Below are 21,894 nucleotides of genomic sequence, written 5' to 3' on the forward strand. Positions count from 1 at the left end.
TACAGTACATGCTCCATCAAGCCAATTTCTGCAATTACTGGAAGTTTTGTTAAAAACAAGATTAGATTCACCCACCTGTTTCCAAGTGCCTGAACGTCTGAGGAGTTTTAGACATGAGTCAGACTTTTAGTGTTCATACTTTATTTAGACCATTTTCAGTATCACAAGTAGAAAAATACAATTTCCAACTGTTTCATAACTTGCAATCACTGTTCTGTGGTTTTATCTTTGAGTTTGTTAAATTAAACACGATCAAGAGCGGCAAGAGATGAAGACAGCAGAAGGCCACTTTCAAGATGATATCGATAAACATGAAAGGGTTAATACTTCATAAGAGGATTGATTTGATGTGAATCTCCACACTAGCCACATCCTGCTATTTAATTGAAAATTACACACATATTTCACAATAAAAGCATTATTTTCTGCTCATGTCAAGCCAAGGTTTCATTACATGGTACTGTATTATGTAGTGTGTGATTTATTGTTTGTGTGGGTAAAAGCCTGGGTTATTAAGTACTTTTTTTTTTTACAATATTAATAACTCTGTAACCACTGCAATTCACACATAGGTATTAATGGATTACTTCAAAGAGTGAAGTAATTTATTAAACTACCATTTATCCTACTGTAGAGGTTATGCATGAGAGAATTTCCTTAGATTTTGAGTGATTCTGTCAATTACAGGGAAACTTTGTCTCATTTCATGTGGACATCCTGTCGATGTTGATGCTAAATTGACAAAATCTAAGCAATGAATTCCTAAATTCCTTAGGATGTGCTATGGTGACCAAGAAAAGTGAGTTTTCCTGCTCTTAGAGCTGTGTTGATTCCAATGATCATGTAGTTTGTTGGCCAAAACATAGTGTTAGATGCCAAAAGGACTCATTTAGCACGTACCCTGGCTACCTAGAGGAGGAGACTAAAAATCCAAACTGAAACAGCCTGTAGAGACTTGACTGGATGCAGGGAGAACAAGATTTTACAGCACAATTACTCAGCCTTCCTAATCAATATAGCACACAATGGAATTTATTGTTTCAATTGAATTAAATCGAATTTAATATCAACACTGACTTGACATGTACATAAAAAGTGTCAAATTTTCCCTTTAACACTATCTTAATGGCAAACTATGAGGACTCCTAGTGATTAGTGATTAAAATCACATCTGCCACAGAGAAAATGCAGTGTTGACACAATCCAACGGGTGTTTAATCATTTTGACTGCTGCACATGCTGTGTTCTCACAAGGGGGAATGACATTTTACTTTTTACAGTCTTATGCAACAAATCAAATCTGTACAGAGAGCTCCCATGTGTGACTCTGCCGTCGATACAACATGAACAGACAGTTCTTTAATTTGTAGTCGTTTTTATTTTCACATGGCCTGACGGATGTTTTCCAGGCTCTTCTCAATGTTGTCAATGACCTCCACTGCAGCCTGTGGGATTCGGGTTCCTGGGCCGAAAATGGCGCACACGCCGCTCTCGTACAAGAACTCGTAGTCCTGCGCACACACAGAGGTGGAACAGTGTCTTTTTTTAGGAACTGCAGTTAATGAAGAATTCAGCTTCAATCATCTTGAGAAAGAAAAATGTGCACAGTCCCTATGTGATTATGATCTGTTAATTGTAGTATAGGTAATTCAACTACAAGTCTCCCTGAAAAGAAAGCGATGAAATTTGTTCTGCAGACAAACACTAAGATTGACAGCAATAGGATGACAGGAAATTAGCCTGCGCTGCATGCAATCAATAAATTCTTTAGTGCAGTGAGGGTAATTATATGAATCATGGGAATCCTCAACACAACAGATCGCTCTTTTGTCCACATGACGCCAGGGTGACATTTCATATGCTTATGTTCGAGCTTTCTGTGTAATACTATATTATGCATCTTCAAAGCTCCAAGGCCCCAGCAGTCATGCTGGAGGCTTCGCAGGCTAAACTTGCCCGGCTGTGGGGAAATCGATTTCTGTCTCTATAGACCAACAGATTATTCAATACTGTGCTGTTGAGTACCCACTGCCTCCCCGGTGAGAATAACTCCGTCATTTTCTATTAAACCCTCAGACTGCCTCAGCCTCTAAATGAACCTCTACATCAGGTTGAGAGATGTGATTATTATAAAGGTCATAGGTTACCTGTGGTGGGATCACACCTCCACAGATCACCAGGATATCTGGCCGCTTGAGCTTCCGTAGTTCCTTGATGAGCTCTGGGACAAGGGTCTTGTGCCCTGCGGCGAGTGTGCTAACCCCGACGCAGTGTACGTCTGCATCGACCGCCTGCTGGGCGACCTCGAGGGGAGTCTGTTCAGATGTCAGATGTGAAAAAACAAAGAAAATAAAACTCAGAGAGAGTTGTATGAAATATAAGGGGAAAAACACTTATATCATACAATAATCAATATAATATAATATATTATATATATTATTATAATATAATAATCAATACATCTCCACAAACTACAGCAAAACAATTGAAGAAGTTAATTTCATCTCATTTTCATCCACTATTTGCATTATATAATTACTCAATTAAAAAAAAAACATGAACAGCATTAATCATCAGAAAGCTTTCTGTATTCTATTATACTTTTTGAAAACTATATATTTCACTAATGATATAGTCAGAGATGCTTTTGGCTTGTGAAGCTGATTCAAATCAAATCAGCTACTATCTAATCTAAATATAAATTAAATATAGTGCACACTAATTTTTTTTAAATGGCTAAAATATGTTCGGCCACTGACCCCATCCACAGTAGCACACTGATTAGTGTCCATGCTGGTGCTTCTCTTTACTTCTGCCTTCTACAGGCAGCGCTTAACAATTGGCCATATGAGAAAAGAATGAGAAACTGTGCCAACAAAGTGGGACAGCACCACACCACCTCATTCTGCACGTATCATTAGAGAAACTTTTACCATTTCATTATGTATGACAGAAAAGACAGGTGCAGCCTGAGCTAATTCAGGTCAGTGGCCCACATTAAATTGATCCACAGAATCACAGATGATATTTCTGACATTTTGGTGGATTTTAAGACACTCCTGAATTCGCTTATCAACCACCAAAAGAAACAACTGACTGTGTAATATCTGCAGCATGTAATGTGATGAAAAAGTAATCAAACACTGCCCCTTCAGCATGTCCCCGCCTCTTATTGGCACTTGAAAATCCACCACAGTTATGGGGTGGAGGGTCTGTGCTAGGCTAGCTCAGTAGCACACCCCATATGGCATGCTAACACTACAGAGTGTTATATGGAGAGCTGAACCTTCTCTGTAGCAGCTGGGGAATTAACATTTTTACACACTCAAGTCAAACTACACTGAAATGTTTGGTAGGGGTGTAGGGGGCAGACTTGTAGCTCCATTATGTTTGACACCGACCTGAAACAGTGGTCCAATGTCCACATCAAAACCCAAGTCAGCAAACCCTGTGGCGATGACTTTGGCACCCCGATCATGACCATCCTGCCCCATCTTGGCCACCAGCAGTCGAGGGTTCCTGCCCTCATGGTTCTTAAAATCTGCAACTCTGAGATTAGGCAAAAAAAAAAAAAAAAACTTATGTTACTCAACCAGTCAAGCAATCAGTCTGTGCATAATGAATGTGAAAATGCTGATTAGGTTTATTTTCTACCTATTGTGGGCTAAGGCAATTTCTTCGTGCTCCCCAAACTCGCTGCGGTACGCACCGCTCACCATCCTGGTGCTGGCCTTGTGTTCACCAAACACTTTCTTCATGGCATCAGTTATTTCACCAACTGAACATCTAAAACAAGAAAAAAAATCCAGACAATCCAGAATTTCATTTTGTTTTTACTCATACACTTATATACCTTAAATATACAAGAGCATAAACTGACTTACTTATAAGTCAGTACTTATAAGACTTATACTGCTTCAAGTAAAGAAAGATCTCATGGGTTTTTCTTTAAATCCATATATCCACTTAAGCATTCATACAGTCATACAAGTTAAGTAAGTTTTTTCCAAGTACAAATAATAAAAAGTATTCCTTAATTAATTTCCTTATATTCCCCTCACTTTAACAGCTATGTAGTGGGAAGTGAGACTGTAATGATATATTGGAACTAACAGATCTTTCTGCCTTGTGGCACAGACACTAATAAGATATGACCATAAATGATGTAGACAATCAAGCATACTGCAACAAAATGTGTTTCATACTGAAAAAGCAAGGACTTTTGCATTTTTTGGCGATCAGAAGGCGAGCACTGGGGGATTGCTCAGAAACGACGTTATTGTCAGTATAGGTAAACCATCCATCCTAAAGGCAGGAGAAAATGCAGCTCTGACAGAAATCTCAAAATGTCAAAGTTTCTGATATTAAATAACAACAGGAATTTTTCTGTGGTGTTCTTAAAGGTCTTTATGACTTAATGTGGTTTTTATCAATTCTTGAATGGTCAAAAAATGAAAGATTTGGCACCAAATCTGTGTAACAAATGGTATCGACAAAAAAAAAACCTGCTACAACTTATGAGATGATAGAGCATAAGAACGTTTATCATACTGCAATTGCAATGTTGTAAAAACAAAAAAAAAACACCCTGAAATAGTGCTGACCATCTCAAACACATCTCAAATTAATGTTCAGATTCCCAGAATTGACAAAAATGGGTCCATGATAGGGAAGGAAGGGAATGAGTAGAATAATTTTAATAGAATTTTAAAGATATTTTAATACAATCAGATTTTTAAGGAAGTATCTGCCCTTTCCCACAATCGCTGCATTGTCTGACGGTTTAGTTTGCCTGTGACATGACCTTTGGCATTACTGCCTCAGGTATGGAGAACTGTTAACCTCAGACATATAGAGACAAGTTCCCCATGAACAAAAGGATGTTTGATGTATACGTGAGAAACAAGATCACACACTTTCAAAGGATCAGATCAGGTCTTACAAAGTTGAGCATTATATCACACCAGCTGTTACACTATAGGATCATCTGATGCCTTTTCACATGGATTATCTGTATTCTGAGAAAATCCTGTTGATATGAAAAAAAAAGGAAAGGCAAGGAAACATCAAGGCAATACATTTAGTCACACAGACATTAAGTGGTCATTACAATCAGAACATTTAGTGACTGTGGGAGTTCTGACCTGGCTCGTGCTGCCTCCACAGCCAAGGCTAAAAGGTTGCCCTCCCTGGTCTGGGCACATTCCTCAATGGCTGCCAGGCATTTCTTCGCGGCCTCAGGGTCACGATTCTGTCTCACCTACGTCAGAGAAAAAAAAAGCAACATGACATAAATGTGGTGCTTTGAGTTTTTACCTGCCTTGCTGACATTATGCAATTGATAGAAGTCACTATATGCAGTGTACATGAATGTGTAAACTGGTAGAAATTTGATGTGTGTTTAAAGGGTGACCCTAACTTTTGTACGATCAATCTTTGAACCTACTAAATCCCATATTTGTTCAATAGGATTCAAATCTGTACTTTGACATCAGTTCCAGGACTCCAGACTGCTTTTTCTTGGTCAAATAGTCTCTGCACAGCTTAGCTTGGGGTCACTGTCTTGTTGGTATATGAACCCACGACCAATCAGATTCAGTCCAGAAGGGATTCCATGATGCACTAAGATGTGGAAGATGTTCTTGTTCATGATTTTCACTAATTTGCCCACGCCGTTTCCACATTTGGATTCTCCGCTGTGTTTCACTATAGGTGCAACGCATCTGGCATCAAAACGTTCTCCAGGTTTTCTGCAGACATAAACACGACGACACTGACCGAAGAGTTCAAACTTGGACTCGTCCGTCCAGAGAACCTTCTTCCACTCACCAACAGTCCAGTGTTTGTGCTCCCTGGCAAATCTGAGGCGTTTCTGGATGTTTGCAGGCCTCTATAATGGCTTCTTAGCAGCCAGTCTTCTTGTTCCATCAGTCGTCTGCTTATGGTCATCCTGGAGACTTTCTCAGACTCTGATCTAGAAGCATTTATCTCTGCCTGAAGATCAGCAGTGGTCTTCCTTCTGTCTCTAGTACTTAAAATCTTGAGGTGTCTGACATCTGCTTCAGTTAACTTTCATTCCCTGCCTCTTCCTTGGCGCATTTTGTAAGTAACAGTCTCGGCAATTGACTCCAAAGCATACTTGACCACACTGTGAGAACACTTTATGTCTTTCCTTATTTGTCTCAGAGACCATCCAGCATCATGAAGTGCTTTAATGCAGACTCTTTCATTTTCAGTGAGTTCTCGACGTTTTACCATTTTGAACAGGAATGAGGAATTTCAAACTGAATTGACCTTTTTATACCCAAATTTGAGCCAGCCCACTGGACTTCTCTGAGAAGTCAGAAATTAATCAAGCATAACATTCAACCACTAATGCTGTTAATTTAGTGCAGCCGGCATAAACAAAACATTTGGTGGTGGGCTAATAAATTTGTTACGCACTGTAGATGTCTGTTGAGGTTCATAATTTATGTAATCACAACTTTGAAGGAATTTAATAAAAAGGTATTAAACCTGCAGGGTGAAACTTCTTGCAGTCACAGTAATTAAACACCCACAACACATGTTTATGAAGAATGCCTCATAGCAGTCACAGCCCTGGAAAGTCCCAGGCTTATGTTGAGAAACAGTTATAAAAATGTCCACAATTCCAATACAATAATCCATTACTTCAGTAGAATAAATGTAATAGCTATATAGGGTACTCCAAATATTTTCATATACATATTTATAACCTCTATAAGAGCAATAACACACCATTCATTCTCATCTTTCAGTACTCTCCAATGAGGAAAAGCTTTACTAATGGTTGTCCATGTTTGTCCTCACTGTCAATCACTTTTTTAAACTGTAATCCTTCTCTAAACACAGAGTTTCTTTTTATCTGGAGCATCTGAAATATATTTCTGCACATTTCTTAGGTATTTTATCCCCCACAGGTCCCACCATACTGTTAGTTGCTGTTCCCTACTGCATCGCTTTGATTGCTTCCCCCCTTCATCTGTAGAAAACCAACAGTTGCTGGCTGATGTAAAACATCTCGCTACTGGTTCACCAGCGCAGGAACAAAGAGACCAGATTTAAGAACTCCAGTATACAGCAAAATACAGAGAGATTTACCTGGCAGTGGTGGCTTAATCAACTCCTGCACTCCAGCTTTTTTTTTTTTTAAACAAAAAAAGTTCTCATTATATTGACATGTGTGATTGCACTGAATGATTTACAGTGAGAAACATGCTGTCTTCACAAGAGGCTATTTTCGCAGAGGAGAACAGAGGACTGATAGAGAGCTTTGTCACATGGTGCAATGACACTCATCTGAAAGTCAGTATCAGCAAAGCCAATGAGCTGGTGGTGGACTAGATCAAGTTGATAGATAGGAGTGGGTACTTCAGGAAGTGTAAAAGGCTGTTATCTGTGGGGCAAAGGGGGAAGAGCACTCATATCATCACATGCTCATGCTGTTCTACCCAAGGAGGGATGAAAAAAAGGACCTGACAAAAGATGGCCTGTAGGCCTGTGTTGCAAACTATGATGTACTTACTGCAAATATAGATGCCAAAAGGGCACAAGCTGGGATGGAAAAAACAAAACTCCACCCTGATTTATTAGCAGGTTTGCTATGGGAAGAAAATTTCTCAATTGTGAAACTGACAGATCATGCACCAGGGGGATGACCAAGGTTTTGAAGAGCTGCTGACCAGAGCAATGCTTGGGGGGCAGACTGAGGAGGACAGGACTGGCTGAATGAAAGAAAGCTGGCAAAGCTACCTGTGACCAAGGTTGTTGACAATGCAATACTTTTCCACTACCACATTTTTAAAATGACATAAGTAAGGAATAATGTACAGTGAACAGGTCATTATTTAAGGGGTTTATTCCACAATAATGACCTGCTCACTGTGCATTATCCTGCTTATTACATGGTTACCAAAAAAAGTCAGTAATTTGACACAAAGTATTAATCTTAAAGTTATTTTATGGATTTAAAATAGATTTTGTTGCTCCTTCAGATGATTAGAACGGTGTCCAGCGCAACTATCTGTTCTTCACAGCAACCGTCTACTATAAAAAAAAATAACATACCTTTAAATGTTGTGATTGACTAATTAAAATTGACTATTTAACAAAGCCATTTAATAATATCTATCAGAAGTACAAAAGCTTAAAAAAAATATCTAAGTGATGATTCAAGACCTCACTGTAGCTCAGTCGTGATTTGTCCTGATTAAAATTTGGCTTGTAGCAAAACCAGACAGTGTTCAGTGACTTTCTTTCTATTGATTTATTTTCTATTTTGTGTGCCGATGACTTACTATGTGTGCCTACAATTGTACTATAAAGCTTAAGACATGACATCACATTACTTGAATGTCTGCTGTAGCTGTATACACTGATTTAAATCAGCGAGAATGTTTTCCTGTCTTTTCATTCTTAGACTGACAATATTAGTTATGGTATTCTTTCAATATTACATTCAATAAAAAATATTGGTGTTATCTTATAGAGGCGGATGATACCCAAAGGAACACTTACCTTTTTCAGCTTTTCAATCTGTTTCTCTCGCACAACTGTGTTATCAATGGCCAGTACCTCCACAGTCTCCTCTTTTTCCAGACGGTATTTGTTCACACCAACGATGACCTCAGATCCTGAAAAAGAAAAAGAGAAAGCTAAGAGGTGCTTGAATAAGCAGAATAAACACAGTGGTAACAGCACTTAAGGGTGTTATCAAGGCAGCAGAAAATGGCACTATTCAAGATATCAAGGTAATTTATTTGCACAGTGAAAGGACAGTTGTGTTACTTTCATGCTACACACACACACACACACACACTCACACTCACACACACACACACACACACACACACATATATGTACTGGATTTTATGTACGTAATTAAAGAATTTGGAGAGGTTTTTTGCTCCTACCCTGTTTACAGCTGATGTACAATATATTGGGGTTTTAATTAAATGATACTTCTGGTGATATGTTGTATTTTTCTTATTATCAAAAAGATTCTTGAAAATATTCAAACCAACTGATACAGTTACTGATTACCATCCTGGTCACCAGTCCAAAAAATGTTTTTTCAGTAAGTAGGAATCTTAGTAATAGCAGTACTAGTAGTGTTGACAGGTTAGACAGCTAACTGGATTTCTATGCAGCTAATGTTAGTGCAAGTGTAAATATTTCTTTAAGAAAGGTGGAAAGAGAGAAGGGGTGTGGGAAACAAAGGGAAGGGGTGTAACAAGGGTGAAGAGTGGAGGAAGAGGGAGCTGTAATTAGACCTGCGCTGAACAACCAGCAGCCTCCTCCACTTTACTGACGTCAGCCCACTTTTTGTTTTTCTTCTTGTGCATCCATCTTTGTCTGACTGGTCTTTGTACTTTTCCTGACAATCTTGGTTCTCCAGGATTAACTCTGTCAGATGGTTTTGGGCTGCCTGCTCTTTCATGTAACATTAACTAGCTGTCTTGATGTCTTCACCTGACCTCAGAAAGGTTCTAGTTAAGTCAGTAACATTATCTGACACTGTGCTCACTATTTCTGTGTGATGTGCAGATTAAATCCATCACAAAAGTCTGTTACAAGCATTTCAACATTTTCGCTATCCAATCACCCGAGACCATCATTTTAAGTTGCCACTGGTTCACTGCCATGCCAACTTCATTTGTTTTTGCAGCCAGAGTCTACGGTTTTGTGAGACAGTAAATTTGTGAGGAGTGGTTATGTTACTTCAGTCAGCCATGAAGTCCCTGTAATGTTACTATGGCATCTTCATGTACTCTTTTTAACTTTTTTGACAGAACATAATGCTGATTGTTTTTATCTGTTAGCTTGGACAATGTTTATTGTTGAACTGTAAAATATCCTGCGTCCATCACATATCTTTGTCACAAGTGTAAACCTATTTTGAAGAATCATTGCAAAAAAATGCATATATATAAAATGAGGTCCATCAGGATTCCAGGCCCGTCCTAAGTAATAAAAAAATGTCAGCAGCAAAGACGTGCTGCCGGGCTGAATCAGAAAGCCAATGAGTATCAGTGAGAGCTGGCATCAGGGGATTATGGAGAAAAGCTACACAGTCTGTGAAGGTTTTGCTCCGTCACAGTCAGTTCAGGCATTATGGGATGAACATAAAAGTAAACTTCAAAGAGACACAGAGGAGCCTCAAATAAGTTCCCTGATAACACCCTGACACACTTCCTCCAAGCATACACACATCTCCTTAAACAAAAAAAAAACACACAGTGTCCGCTTGAATCAAACTGTGATATGATCTTATGTGAGTTGCTTTCATCACCAATTGTAGTTGTAGTTGCCTGTCTACGTTTTGGGATTTAGAAGGCTCAAAAGGGACGTCTCTGGGTTAAGGGCACTTTCAATGGGCATAAATACAGTTTGCTCTGAACGTGACTGGATCAGCATTTCAAAAGTTAGAACTGCACTTACTCAAAATAAAGCACTACTACTGAATGCTGTACACAAGTGAATCTATTTTAATAATATTTTTTAACCTTATGTCACATTTTATCTGAGTCATTTAAACTCCACACTATGTCTTTTATAACGAAGAACACTGACCTCATCAGGTTAAAAGTGGAAACTGTAGGGAGCATAAGACCATAATAAGGGGTTTAAAAAGGCAGGAAACACAAAGCATTGCCTCCCCTAAAGTTACATGAGAAAAGTGAGTGCTATGTTGTTATGCTCTTAGGTAGAAAGATGATAAAATTACTGTCGGTAAATGCAGTCTTTTGGCTTTGGAAAGAGCAGGAAATGGTTGTATCTGCTTTAAGAAAGGAACTTACTTTTTAACATTATGAATCATGGATCTTTTCCATAAGTCAGTCAGAAACTTGAAATAATCTGACAGTGTGTCACTTGTTGTCCGCATTTGTCACTTAGACTCAAAAACATGGGAAAATAGGGTGAAAAATATCTAAAAAAAAAAAAACCTTTAGGATAGAGGAAGACGATATAAAGATGAAAGAATTAGAGGCTTTAAGGCAAAGAGCTGATGAAAATATATTTATACAATACCTGAGTCAATGCGGGCCTGTCTACGAGCAGCACATTCCTCAATACGAAGTTTTGGAATTCCCTCCGCCACAGCTTTGGCCATGCCTCCCATCTCTTCAATGTCTTTAATGAACTATATAAAGAGAACACAGGTCGTAAAAGGGTAACTCTATGAACATGGATTATGTCTGCATTACACATTAACACCGGTATTTAGCTGTTTATTATGGTTGATTTTGGGGGCAAAAAAAATTGGAAAGAATCAATCAATCTGATTACTATGGAAGGAAGGTCCAGGCTGTTGCCCATCTGTCCCTGTGACAAACCTTCAGAGCTGTGTTATAGACGTCATCCGTGAGAGCCTCCATCATGTGCGAGCCCCCCCAGGGATCAGCGACTTTAGGGATGCCCGACTCTTCCTGGATGATGATCTGGGTGTTCCTGGCAATGCGAGCGCTCTTCACTGTGGGCAAACCCAGAGCCTCATCGAACGAGTTGGTGTGGAGCGACTGGGTCCCCCCAAACACAGCCGCCATGGCCTCAATCACTGTACGGATCACATTGTTGTACGGATCCTAAGAAGAGGGTTCACAGGGAGAAGGTCTCAGAATTCTTGAATCTAACCCTTTAAAGTGGCTTAAGTTCCCATAATCTATCTCTAGACATTTTAAGAATTTTCAGTCATCTAAAAGGTACTGTTCACCTGTTCAGTGAGAGACCAGCCTGACGTCTGGCAGTGTGTACGGAGGAGCAGAGACTTGGAATTCTTGGGCTGGAAGTTTTCTTTAATGAGTGTGGCCCATAACCTCCTGGCTGCCCTCAGCTTGGCAATTTCCATGTAGAAATTCATCCCAATACCCCAGAAGAATGACAACCTGACAGCACAAACAGAAAATACCAAATCAGAAAAACATAATCAGTTATTGAAATTGACCGAAAACTGAAAATGACAGCAAATTACAGCTATTCACATAACTATTTGTACAGACAACACATGATGAGAATGACCCACTAGAATCAATATTACCATTATGCTTTCTATCAGCGCCAACATACTAACAGCCAGTTACACGCTTTACCCAGTGATGACCGTCACTACAAAACAAGCTACACTGACAAAAACTCATGTCACAAAACACAACATAACTGTGATGCTACTCTGGTCAGATCAGGGTTAGCAACCATTACTAACAAAAGAGCCATTTTTAGCCTAAAAAAGAAACTAAAAAAATACGGTTGGAGCAACAATCTCTATTTTCCTTAGATACTTTTCTGGAAGGGATTTAACATCCATAGTTAGCCGGGGGAAACGTAAGATTAGATACCAGCAAAATTTAGAAGAAAAGGCGCTGAGTTGTAGACGTCAGCATTTTTACAGTTGTTGAATGTAAGAGTCACTTTAACGATAAATTATAAAGAAAATGTTAAATAAGAACCACGATTGATTTCCATTTAATTTGTTTGTCAAAGCCAGAAGGAGCTACTGGAGAGGGCCAAAAAAGCTGCATGTGGCTCTGGAGCTGCAGGTTGCTGTTCCTGGGGTTACATAAAGGCTGACACACTGCAAATTTATTTATGCAAACTATCTACAAGGATGAGGCTAATGCATCTTAATTAGGTGGTAGTCTGGCTTGCAATGTGTTTACATCTAGTCTGTGCCATTAAAGCACCAAAACATGTTATTCAACAGAACTGCATGAAAAATGAACACAATACTGAGGTAGAAAAGAAGTGATATACAGTAAGAAATAATCTGTGTGTGACAGTGTACGTTGCACTTATCTGTGCGGCTGATCTGCCGTTAACAAAACAATAAAATGTTTTCCCAGAGGAGCCAACACGCTGGTACTACAACACACTGGGCCAAACTGACACAATATTTTTTATATGAAGAGAGGCATAACAGCATAACGTCATATATTGCATTTGCCAAAGACAAATAATTAAGAATTTATCAACTCAAGCTTATGAAGTTTCCTTTAAATCAAAAACCCACAAAACTGTCTTTTTAAAGGTGCTATTGATAATATTCAGAGGTTGCACTACCCCTGCGCTATTCAGCTGCATTCCATTCCATTTCAGTGGTTGCCAGGTTGCTGTAGTGGTTGCCCAGGAAACAAACTTTTTTTTTTTTTTTTAATTAACTGACTCAGAAATATTTATTTATTTATATTTGGGGGCGGTGACTTATATCACACCTTTCTAGAGGCTCTGTGGGAGTATTTTCTTTTTAAATAATGTTATCAGTAAAACTTTGAAGGGAGTCTGATTTGCTGTCACCTCAAATTACTCAGGTGCAGGTTTTGTTCTGGATGACAGAGATCTGATCTCAATCAGGATAAGCAGAATTAATCATAATGCATTTCTACACCTGCTCTTTAACCACCTCTCAACTTAAAGGGGTTTTATGATGTTCTGCTTAGAGGGAAGGACCACTCTTTTTTCTTGGGCAAGGAAACGATACAAACTTCACCTGTTGTGCAGCATTGCAGCAACTGTTCCCCTTTGCTCCAAAAACACAATATGACAGTACACTGAAAGCCTGCTGCTGTGGCATTATAAAGCACAAATTGATGATATCAGAGTAAGAATATCAACATTAAGTTCCAGTCTTTGTGCAAAGCGAAGGGTAAGCTGTGCCTGTGGCTGTGAAAAGTCTAAAACAGACACTCCAGAGACAGCAGCTCAAGGTGGGTGACCCTCCATTTCACACAACTGAGTGACATGTTTGTATTGATTTAGAGTGGCTGTCTGTAAGGTCCGTCTCTGAGGTCATTATGTGGGGAAGGGTCAAGCTGGACTGGACCCTCAGGATGCTGTTGCAGATTGCTTGTGCGCGTAACTCTGCTATTATCTGAGTAATTGAAAGGCGGCAGAAAAAGGACCCATGAAGAGAGGAGATAATGGAGTGACATCAATGGAACAAGAAATGGACAGAAAGGAGGGATGGTGAAATGGTGCATTCGTGTTACTGACTGAAAAGAATGTCAGCTCTCTACAGCAGCATATTATGCATTATAGATATAATAAAAAATAATAATTATAGATATATAATTAACTGAAACATTATCTAAATTGCAATATGCCCAAGTCCAACATCCAAATCGCAGGAACTATAATTTTGTTGATAAATAAAATGTGTCACAACCTACCATTATAAATGAAGCATTGTGGTGCCACAGACATGCCCTGGCCTTCAAATCATATTCTTCAGACATTAGGGAACATGCTTGTTTGGTACTCAAAAATAAATAAATAAATAAAAAAAATTCACATTACTAAAATATGATTTGCAATATCTTTTAGTATCATTATTTAAGTATTTTCTACGCACTTTCATCTGACCTAAATATTCTTTTGTTGGCATTCTAGCTGCCTTATATGAAATAATATTTTAGATTTGCATCTTTGCTGTTTTCCTTTACTTCAATTTACATGCTTTTTCCAAACTTACAGAATGCTTTCAAAAATATAAAATGTAATTGTTTATTCTTATCAATTTACAAAATGCAAAGTGAGCAAACAAAAAAAAAATGTAAATCAAGTGAATATTTGGTGTGACTAGCCTTTGCCTTCAAAACAACATCAATTCTTCTAAGTACACCTGCACACAGGAACTCAGCAGATAGGTTCAGGTAGGCAACATACATCTTGGAGAACTAAGCACAGATCTTCTGTGGATGTAAGTTGCCTCAGATCCTTCTGTCTCTTCATGTAATCCCAGACAGACTTGATGATGTTGAGATCATACCATCACTTCCAGGACTCCTTGTTCTTCTTTACCCTGAAGATAGTTCCTAATGACACTGGCTGTATGTGTGGGGTCGCTGTCCTGCTGCAGAATAAATTTGGGGCCAAGCAGACGCCTCCCTGATGGTTTTGCATGATGGTTAAGTATCTGCCTGTAGTTCTCAGCACTGAGGACACCATTAATCCTGAACAAATCCCAAACTCCATTTCAAGAAATGCAGCTCCAAACTTGCAAGGAACCTCCACCATGATTCACTGTTGCCTGCAGACACTCTTTATTCTACCGCTCTCCAGCCCTTCTGCAAACAAACTGCCTTCTGCTACAGACAAATATTTCAAATTTTGACACATCAGTCCAGAGCACCTGCTGCCATTTTACTGCACCCCAGTCCCTATGTTTTCCATGCATAGTTGAGTCATTTAGCCTTGTTTCTACGTTGGAGGTATGGCTTTTTGGTCGCAATTCTTCCATGAGGACCACTTCTGGCCAGAAACTAGATGGGTGTACCTGGGTCCCACTGGTTTCTGCTAGTTCTGAGCTGATGGCACTGCTGTACATATTCTGATTTGGAAGGGAAGTAAGCATAATGTGTCTTTCATCTGCTGCACTAAGTTTCCTTAGCCAACCTCTGCGTCTCTGCTCCTCAACGTTTCCTGTTTCTTTGTGCTTCTTCAAAAGAGCTTGAACAGCACATCTTGAAACCCCAGTCTGCTTTGAAATCTTTGCCTGGGAGAGACCTTGCAGATGCAGAATAACCACCTTGTGTCTTGTTGCTGTGCTCAGCCTCGTCATGGTGTCTGACCTGTGACATTCAGTTAATGACTATGTTTCAATCTACATATGAAATTAATGATCATTAGCACCTGTTTGGTATAATTGGTTAATCAAACACCTGACTATGATCCTACAAAATCCTGATTTTGTGCAAGTGTACCAAGAAGAATTGATGCTGTGTTGAAGAAAAAGATTTTTCTTCTGTTCACTCACTTTGCATTTGGTAAATCGCTAAAAATAAACAATTACATTTTAGATTTTTGAAAGCATTCTTACTTTACAGCATTTCTTCACACCTGCCTAAAACTTTTGCACAGTACTGTATACAAACATATTTCTTTTACTTTGCACTTCCACTATGTACAGACTCAGGCTCTTCTTGATTATGTGCACTAATGTTCCTAATTTTTGTATTTCAATGAGGAGGGTGTTTGGAGTTTTTATATGTGCTCTGTAAATCCTTTCATCTGGAAAGCACTTTGTCCTTAGGCTTGAAAAGTACAATATACAATTATTATTATATTTATTATTATTGTTATTATTATTACTATCATTGATTTTATTATTGAGTTTAAAGTAGAATGATTTTTTTTGTTCTATAAATCAACAGGTAGACTGTACTAGTACTAGTACTGACAGTTATTTTTCTTTTTGATTAATCTGTTGATCATTTAATCCATTAATTGATAAGTTGTTTGGCCCATTAGATGTCAGAAAATGGTGTAAAGTGTCAGATTCATTAATAGCACGGGGTGTTATAATCCCCTGAAGATTCAGGAAGTGTTTTCTAAAGCCCAAGCTGAAATCCTAAAATGTCATAAAGGAGTAAAGAACTCCATTAATCGATCACCAAAATTAGTTGCTGATTAATTCAATAGTTGAGAAGTAATTGATTAATAGATTAATCGCTGCAGCTCTAGACTGAACCAAAGAGAATCACTTTTTTCATATAAAAGATGCATTATAGATAACAATTCACAATTTTGTATCTTCCCTAGAGAGAAACAAGTTGATATCTGACTTTAACTATATGCTTATTCAGTCTGTGAGCCCCATCTGCTGCTTCAACAAACAAAGGGGAAGATGTTTGTTTGCCTGTTAAATGTGTCTGTCACCCTCATGTATCATGCATTAGTCAGACAGGCACAGTGTCAGTAGAATATTAATAAGACATCAACATCATGGGTGGCACAACCCTGGCTATTGTTTCATATTTAAGACTCATTAACAGGTTATTTAGGTAGTGATTAGTCACTCATTAATCATGCCTTTTGTCGTCTACATGGAACACAAATTGGCAGATGCTATTAGCACCAAAATGTCGGTAAGAAATAATGCTATCCACACCTGGAGAGTAAATAAAACACGCCCACAAGATACAGACAAACTGTGATCTTTTCCTAAACCTAACCAAGTAGCTTTGTTGTCTTACAAAACTGCAACAAAAAACTTAAAAATAATAATTAAAAAAAAGAAAAGTAAGAAGTCGACTAAGTCTAACAATTAAAAGTCAACACTGACTTCACACAAGACATAAACCCCAGTCTCTTGACTCAAGACTTGAACCCCCATGTTTAATCCATTCACCTACCACAACGTCCTCACTACAGTGACTTTGTTGCCCTTCATGGATAATGTGGGGGATCGAGTGTAATTAACTGAGTAGCCTCCATGTGACTACTCTTACATGGGTGCAAACAGACACTTAAACAAATTTCGCCTGACAAATCAAATCTAAAAAAAAAATGACGTTTCTGAGTAAAATAGAGTGTAAAGTGAATGTTGTCACGGCACTGGTGGTGCTAAGAGCTAAGTCACACGTTAGATTGCAGCTGTCATGGTTGACATCTTTTATCTCTCATGTTACCATACATGTAACAGAAGGGTTCATGGAACGTGCATGACCCAAAAAAGGTTCTGTTAGTGGTCGCCATCACAGGAAAGTACAGCACTTTGTTAAGTAGTAAACCACATGAAAGTAAGAAGCAGTCTTGTCTGGTGGTAATGATAACAAACTTGACTTGTGGGAGTTCTAGGAGATAAGTAACAGTCAGCTGGAAAGGCCAAGAGCTGGCAGTCTGTAGAACAGCCACAGTCCCTTTGATGGGAAAGAAAGCAGATAAGGATGTATTATGAGGAGACAGTCTTGGTCAGACAGAGCAGTGCCAGAAGAGAAGACATTAGGTTGGATCACTTAAAGGTATAAAACAAGTGAACAGCTTCTCCTGGCTGTGCAGATTGTTAATCTAACAAAGTAACCATTGTCTTGTGCACATGCTCTCAGCGTAAATAAAACTGTGACAATGCTGTAACAGATTTTTGTCTTGGTCCTCTGTGAAATTGCATAACTGAGTATAATTGCAAAACTGTCACAACAAGTCACAGTTGCAAAGCACTGACTATAGTAGTAGTAGTAAGAGAGTCTATCATTGAGCAAAGTGTGAAGTTAATGTGTTGCACGTGCTAAAAGTACAGACCTTGAAAAGCCTGCATTTTGAGACAGAATTTCATCCGAAATGGTTCAAACAACAGAGCGTATGAATGATATCACTTTCCCACCAGGACGAGCCCGCTCATTCAGACTGAGAGGCAAAACACCCTGCAACATGACAGCAATAACCAGTGACCCTGGCTACAACGCTAACGCCCTCCCCTTCTTCAATCTAGGGGTCTTATGTGTAGCAGTATAATCCTGCGGAAACCTACATCAGGTCGTATGGGTAAACATTTGTAGAAAGGCTTGGGAAAATAGCGTTTTGACACTAAAACATATGAACTTTGACCAGAAGTTAAGGAACACTACTGGGAAGCTACAGGATGATATAAAAACAAAAAATAGGCCTGGCCTTTAAATAATATTTGAAAATACTTTATTCAGCCATAGAGATGAGCTAAAATATGTAAATTAACCCTGCCCACCTCAGCACTTATGAAAATCTTAATATTTCATACCTTGGCGCAAACTCATCGATGGTTAATCCTGCTTTGAGACCAGTGCGACAGTACTCCAGGCCATTAGCGATGGTGTAAGCTACTTCCAGGATGGCATCCGCTCCAGCTTCTTGTAGATGGTAGCCACTGATGGATATGGAGTTGAACTTGGGCATGTGCTGGTAACATGGAGAGTCATAGAAATGAGTGAAACTCCCGATATGATCAGTATTACATTAACAGAATGACCATACAAGCAGATTCTTAATCCAACCCTTCAGTGGCACATACCTTGGAGGTATACGCAAAGATGTCTGCAATGGCGTGCATGGAAGGCTCTGGGGGGAAAATATAGGTGTTGCGCACCATAAACTCTTTCAGAATATCGTTCTGAATGGTGCCAGTGAGCTTGGCTTTAGGCACGCCCTGCTCCTCGCCAGTCACAATAAACATTGCCAACACGGGGATCACTGCTCCATTCATTGTCATGGAAACAGACATCTTCTCCAGCGGGATCCCATCAAAGAGCATCTTCATGTCTTCAACTGTGTCTATAGCGACTCCGGCCATGCCCACATCTCCGTGGACTCTGGGATTGTCTGAGTCATAACCACGGTGTGTCGGGAGGTCAAAAGCCACAGAGAGACCCTGCTGTCCAGCTGAAATCAAAGACACAAGGGATTAGACTCTGTGAGAAAACTGACATTTTGAAAGTGAAGTGGTGTCATAGAAAAAAAGGTTAAAGAGAAAAAAAATTACTGAACACATACAACAACATCGGCAAAGAGCAACCACAAGGCACCAAATCTCTCCATGTTCTCAACTATTTTGGCTTGTTCCTCCTCTGAACGGCTACTAATGGTGAACTTTGTCAGCAAAAGTATTTCCCCTTTGCTTTATTTCACCTTGTTGTTTATTGGAGAAGCCAGAAGGATTCGGGCTCCTATAAAGCAAAACATTATTCTTATTTTATGTGTTTAAAAAGGCAAAGCAAAATTACAGTGACGTATTCACCCAAAAAGGAGCATGAGCAGCAATGCTGCAACAAACTGGCACAATGTTTTTCACAAGGAAAAACTAATGTTTTAAAATTAATGCTTAATTTCCATGCAGAACAGATGATTATATGCATTCACACCTGTACTTACAGCTGTCCACTTGTGATCGGATCTCCCAAAAGGCATGTTAATATCAGGTGTAAACACAAACTGGCTCTTAGCTCCTGAAGCTTGTTTTCTAATTATTCTGTGTAATTCAAAGTGCAACATTTAGCATAATAATGTATTTCAGACAGAGTTTGTCTAAAGGGTTGTAATAAACTCTCTCTCAAATCTGCACCAGTACAGAGTCAGCTGCTGTAACTAAACTGCCTGGTCCCAGGGAGATATAACAACCAACAGCTAGCGGCTTTACATATATGCTTCAGAGGATCATGATGTGAAAATTAAATTTTGAACTAAACACAGATTCTGTCATTATAGGAAAGGAACATACTGACGCGTGATATATTTGAATTGGTGCAGAAGTTTGTAAATTCACTTAAGTTTGAATCTACAAATTGTACCTTTGATGTTGTCTTTATAGAACTTGTTGCTCTCCTCCACAGTGCTAAAGCCAGCGTACTGCCTGATAGTCCATGGTCTGTAGGTGTACATGGTGGGATAGGGCCCTCTAGTGTAGGGAAACACTCCTGGCAGTTCATCTGCTCTGCCAGCTGAATCTGCTTGGGTGTACACGGGCTTGATGTTGATTCCTTCTGGTGTGCGCCAGATCAGATCTTCTGGGTTCTTCCCCTTCAGCTGTTTCTTAGCCAGACTGGCCCATTCAGGGAGCAGCTCAGCCTGGTCCTGACATGGTATGGATGTGTGTATCAGAGAGCAGTGGGTGTGTGCTGAGGAGACAGAAGCTCGAACCAGGTGCCGGGCAGCCATCGCTGCACACGCCCTCTGTGCAGTCAGCATGCTTAAAGTTGACTCAATCAGACACACATGGATTACCTGAGGTAAACAATGACAAACAGATAAGAACTGGTGAAATTACGTATGATGATTAGTGATGCAAGCAGACATGAACTAAACTCTAATGCTGGCCTATTCAAGTAGTGGCCTGTGGGCCAAATCACCCTTTAACCACTGCAATCCTGTCATTTGATCATTTATAAATCTGAAAAATATAGTGATCAGCTGATACCCATATCAGTATTGGTCCAAATCTCTGCTTATATACTCATGCTCATAAACCTACTCTAACTACGTCCTTCAACACATCAAATAAAACAACTAAAGAACAAACATAATGCAGAGTTCAAGGAGTTTGCTAATGCTAGCAGCAGAAAACAGCAATAACAATTTGCACCATTTAGAAAGTGATGATGAAAATAACTACTTCAAATATGACCATTGCTGATTCATTTTATAGCATCCATCAAGCAGCAGTGACAAATTTTAGCGTTGGTTTCCTGCTTGCTGACACCCTCTAAAGTTATTTTGTTCGGGAGTATGATTAACATATAGGTACAGCTACAGTAAAAAATAAGTATGTTTAACCTTATGTAGCCTGCGGTTAGCTCGGATATTTTCACTTGTCAGGTGACACTGCTGTAACATTTGACAGCGAAAACATTTACATCAATAAGTAGCTACTTTAGCATTGCTAGCTTAACTCGCTAGATAACAGATTTTCTAAAAGTAAAAAGGGCGTTGAAGGAATTAATCCCTACTGATATCTTTGGACACTTTATCAGTGAATACCAGAGAGGCAGCACGTGGAGGTTAATGTTTACATAATGTAAAGTAACGGTATATAGGAGCACTGCTCAGCACTTTAGCTAGCTGTTGATGCTAAATAACTTAGCTTGAACTAATAATACTGGTTGAAGGAGCCAAATGGATGTCCGATAACCTGGGACATTTTGTAGGCTCGTAACTATATTCTACAACATACATTTTTACACATTAAAGGATACTTTTCTGACCTTGTCGTCTGTTGTGCTCTTTCTGATAGACGAAAGGCGTGTGTTCGTCTGTCCAATGAGGTTTCATAACATTAACGGTCAGCCAATCACATGCGGCGGTCAATGAATGACCTTTGACCTACGACACAGGAAGTAAATGTTATTCAAGATTTTTCAGCGTCGTAGAGATAAGTAATTCCAGCTGTATTATTTAACACTACATGTTAATGCAGTTCCTTCATTCCATTTAATTTGAAACTACTTTACTTTGAATATAAATAAATTTATAAGAGATTACATTAATAGAAATAGAGAATTATAAGAAAAACATCATAAAAATAAGAAGTATGTAAAAATACGCACATTATACTACAATGTATAGAGACAACAGCAACAATAATAATCAAACATAGATATAAGATATATAATAGAGTAAGACGTGTTAGAATTTGTA

The 21,894-nt window shown here is 39.0% G+C and overlaps 1 protein-coding gene across 1 annotated transcript; it reads right to left on the reverse strand.

The window, feature by feature from the left end:
* Nucleotides 1–997: 997 nt before the first annotated feature.
* mmut (methylmalonyl CoA mutase) lies at nt 998–21,582 on the reverse strand. The gene is made up of 13 exons (XM_084737807.1): nt 21,462–21,582; nt 20,052–20,484; nt 18,779–19,146; nt 18,509–18,666; nt 11,735–11,906; nt 11,358–11,606; nt 11,053–11,164; nt 8,539–8,654; nt 5,145–5,260; nt 3,655–3,786; nt 3,402–3,549; nt 2,148–2,315; nt 998–1,511 (listed from the first exon to the last, which is right to left on the reverse strand). Exons 2-13 carry the CDS (start codon nt 20,446–20,448, stop codon nt 1,383–1,385), a joined length of 2,265 nt encoding a protein of 754 aa, XP_084593933.1. The 5' UTR covers nt 20,449–20,484; nt 21,462–21,582; the 3' UTR covers nt 998–1,382.
* Between the last annotated feature and the right edge of the window lie 312 nt (nt 21,583–21,894).

Source organism: Lutjanus erythropterus, chromosome 15, assembly GCF_056507025.1.
Source record: "Lutjanus erythropterus isolate fLutEry1 chromosome 15, fLutEry1.hap2, whole genome shotgun sequence".
In the NCBI taxonomy this organism is placed as follows: Eukaryota; Metazoa; Chordata; class Actinopteri; order Lutjaniformes; family Lutjanidae; genus Lutjanus; species Lutjanus erythropterus.

What these genes read in the sequence shown, in the direction of transcription:
- mmut (XM_084737807.1), bottom strand. Translation starts at nt 20,448, where the DNA reads ATGCTGACTGCACAGAGGGCGTGTGCAGCGATGGCTGCCCGGCACCTG. An exon ending in GTGGAGGCAGCACGAGCCAG is followed by an intron (nt 3,787 to 5,144) that starts GTCAGAACTCCC and finishes TTCTTGTTTTAG; the next exon opens with ATGTTCAGTTGGTGAAATAA. An exon ending in GAGGTGTGATCCCACCACAG is followed by an intron (nt 1,512 to 2,147) that starts GTAACCTATGAC and finishes GTGTGTGCGCAG; the next exon opens with GACTACGAGTTCTTGTACGA.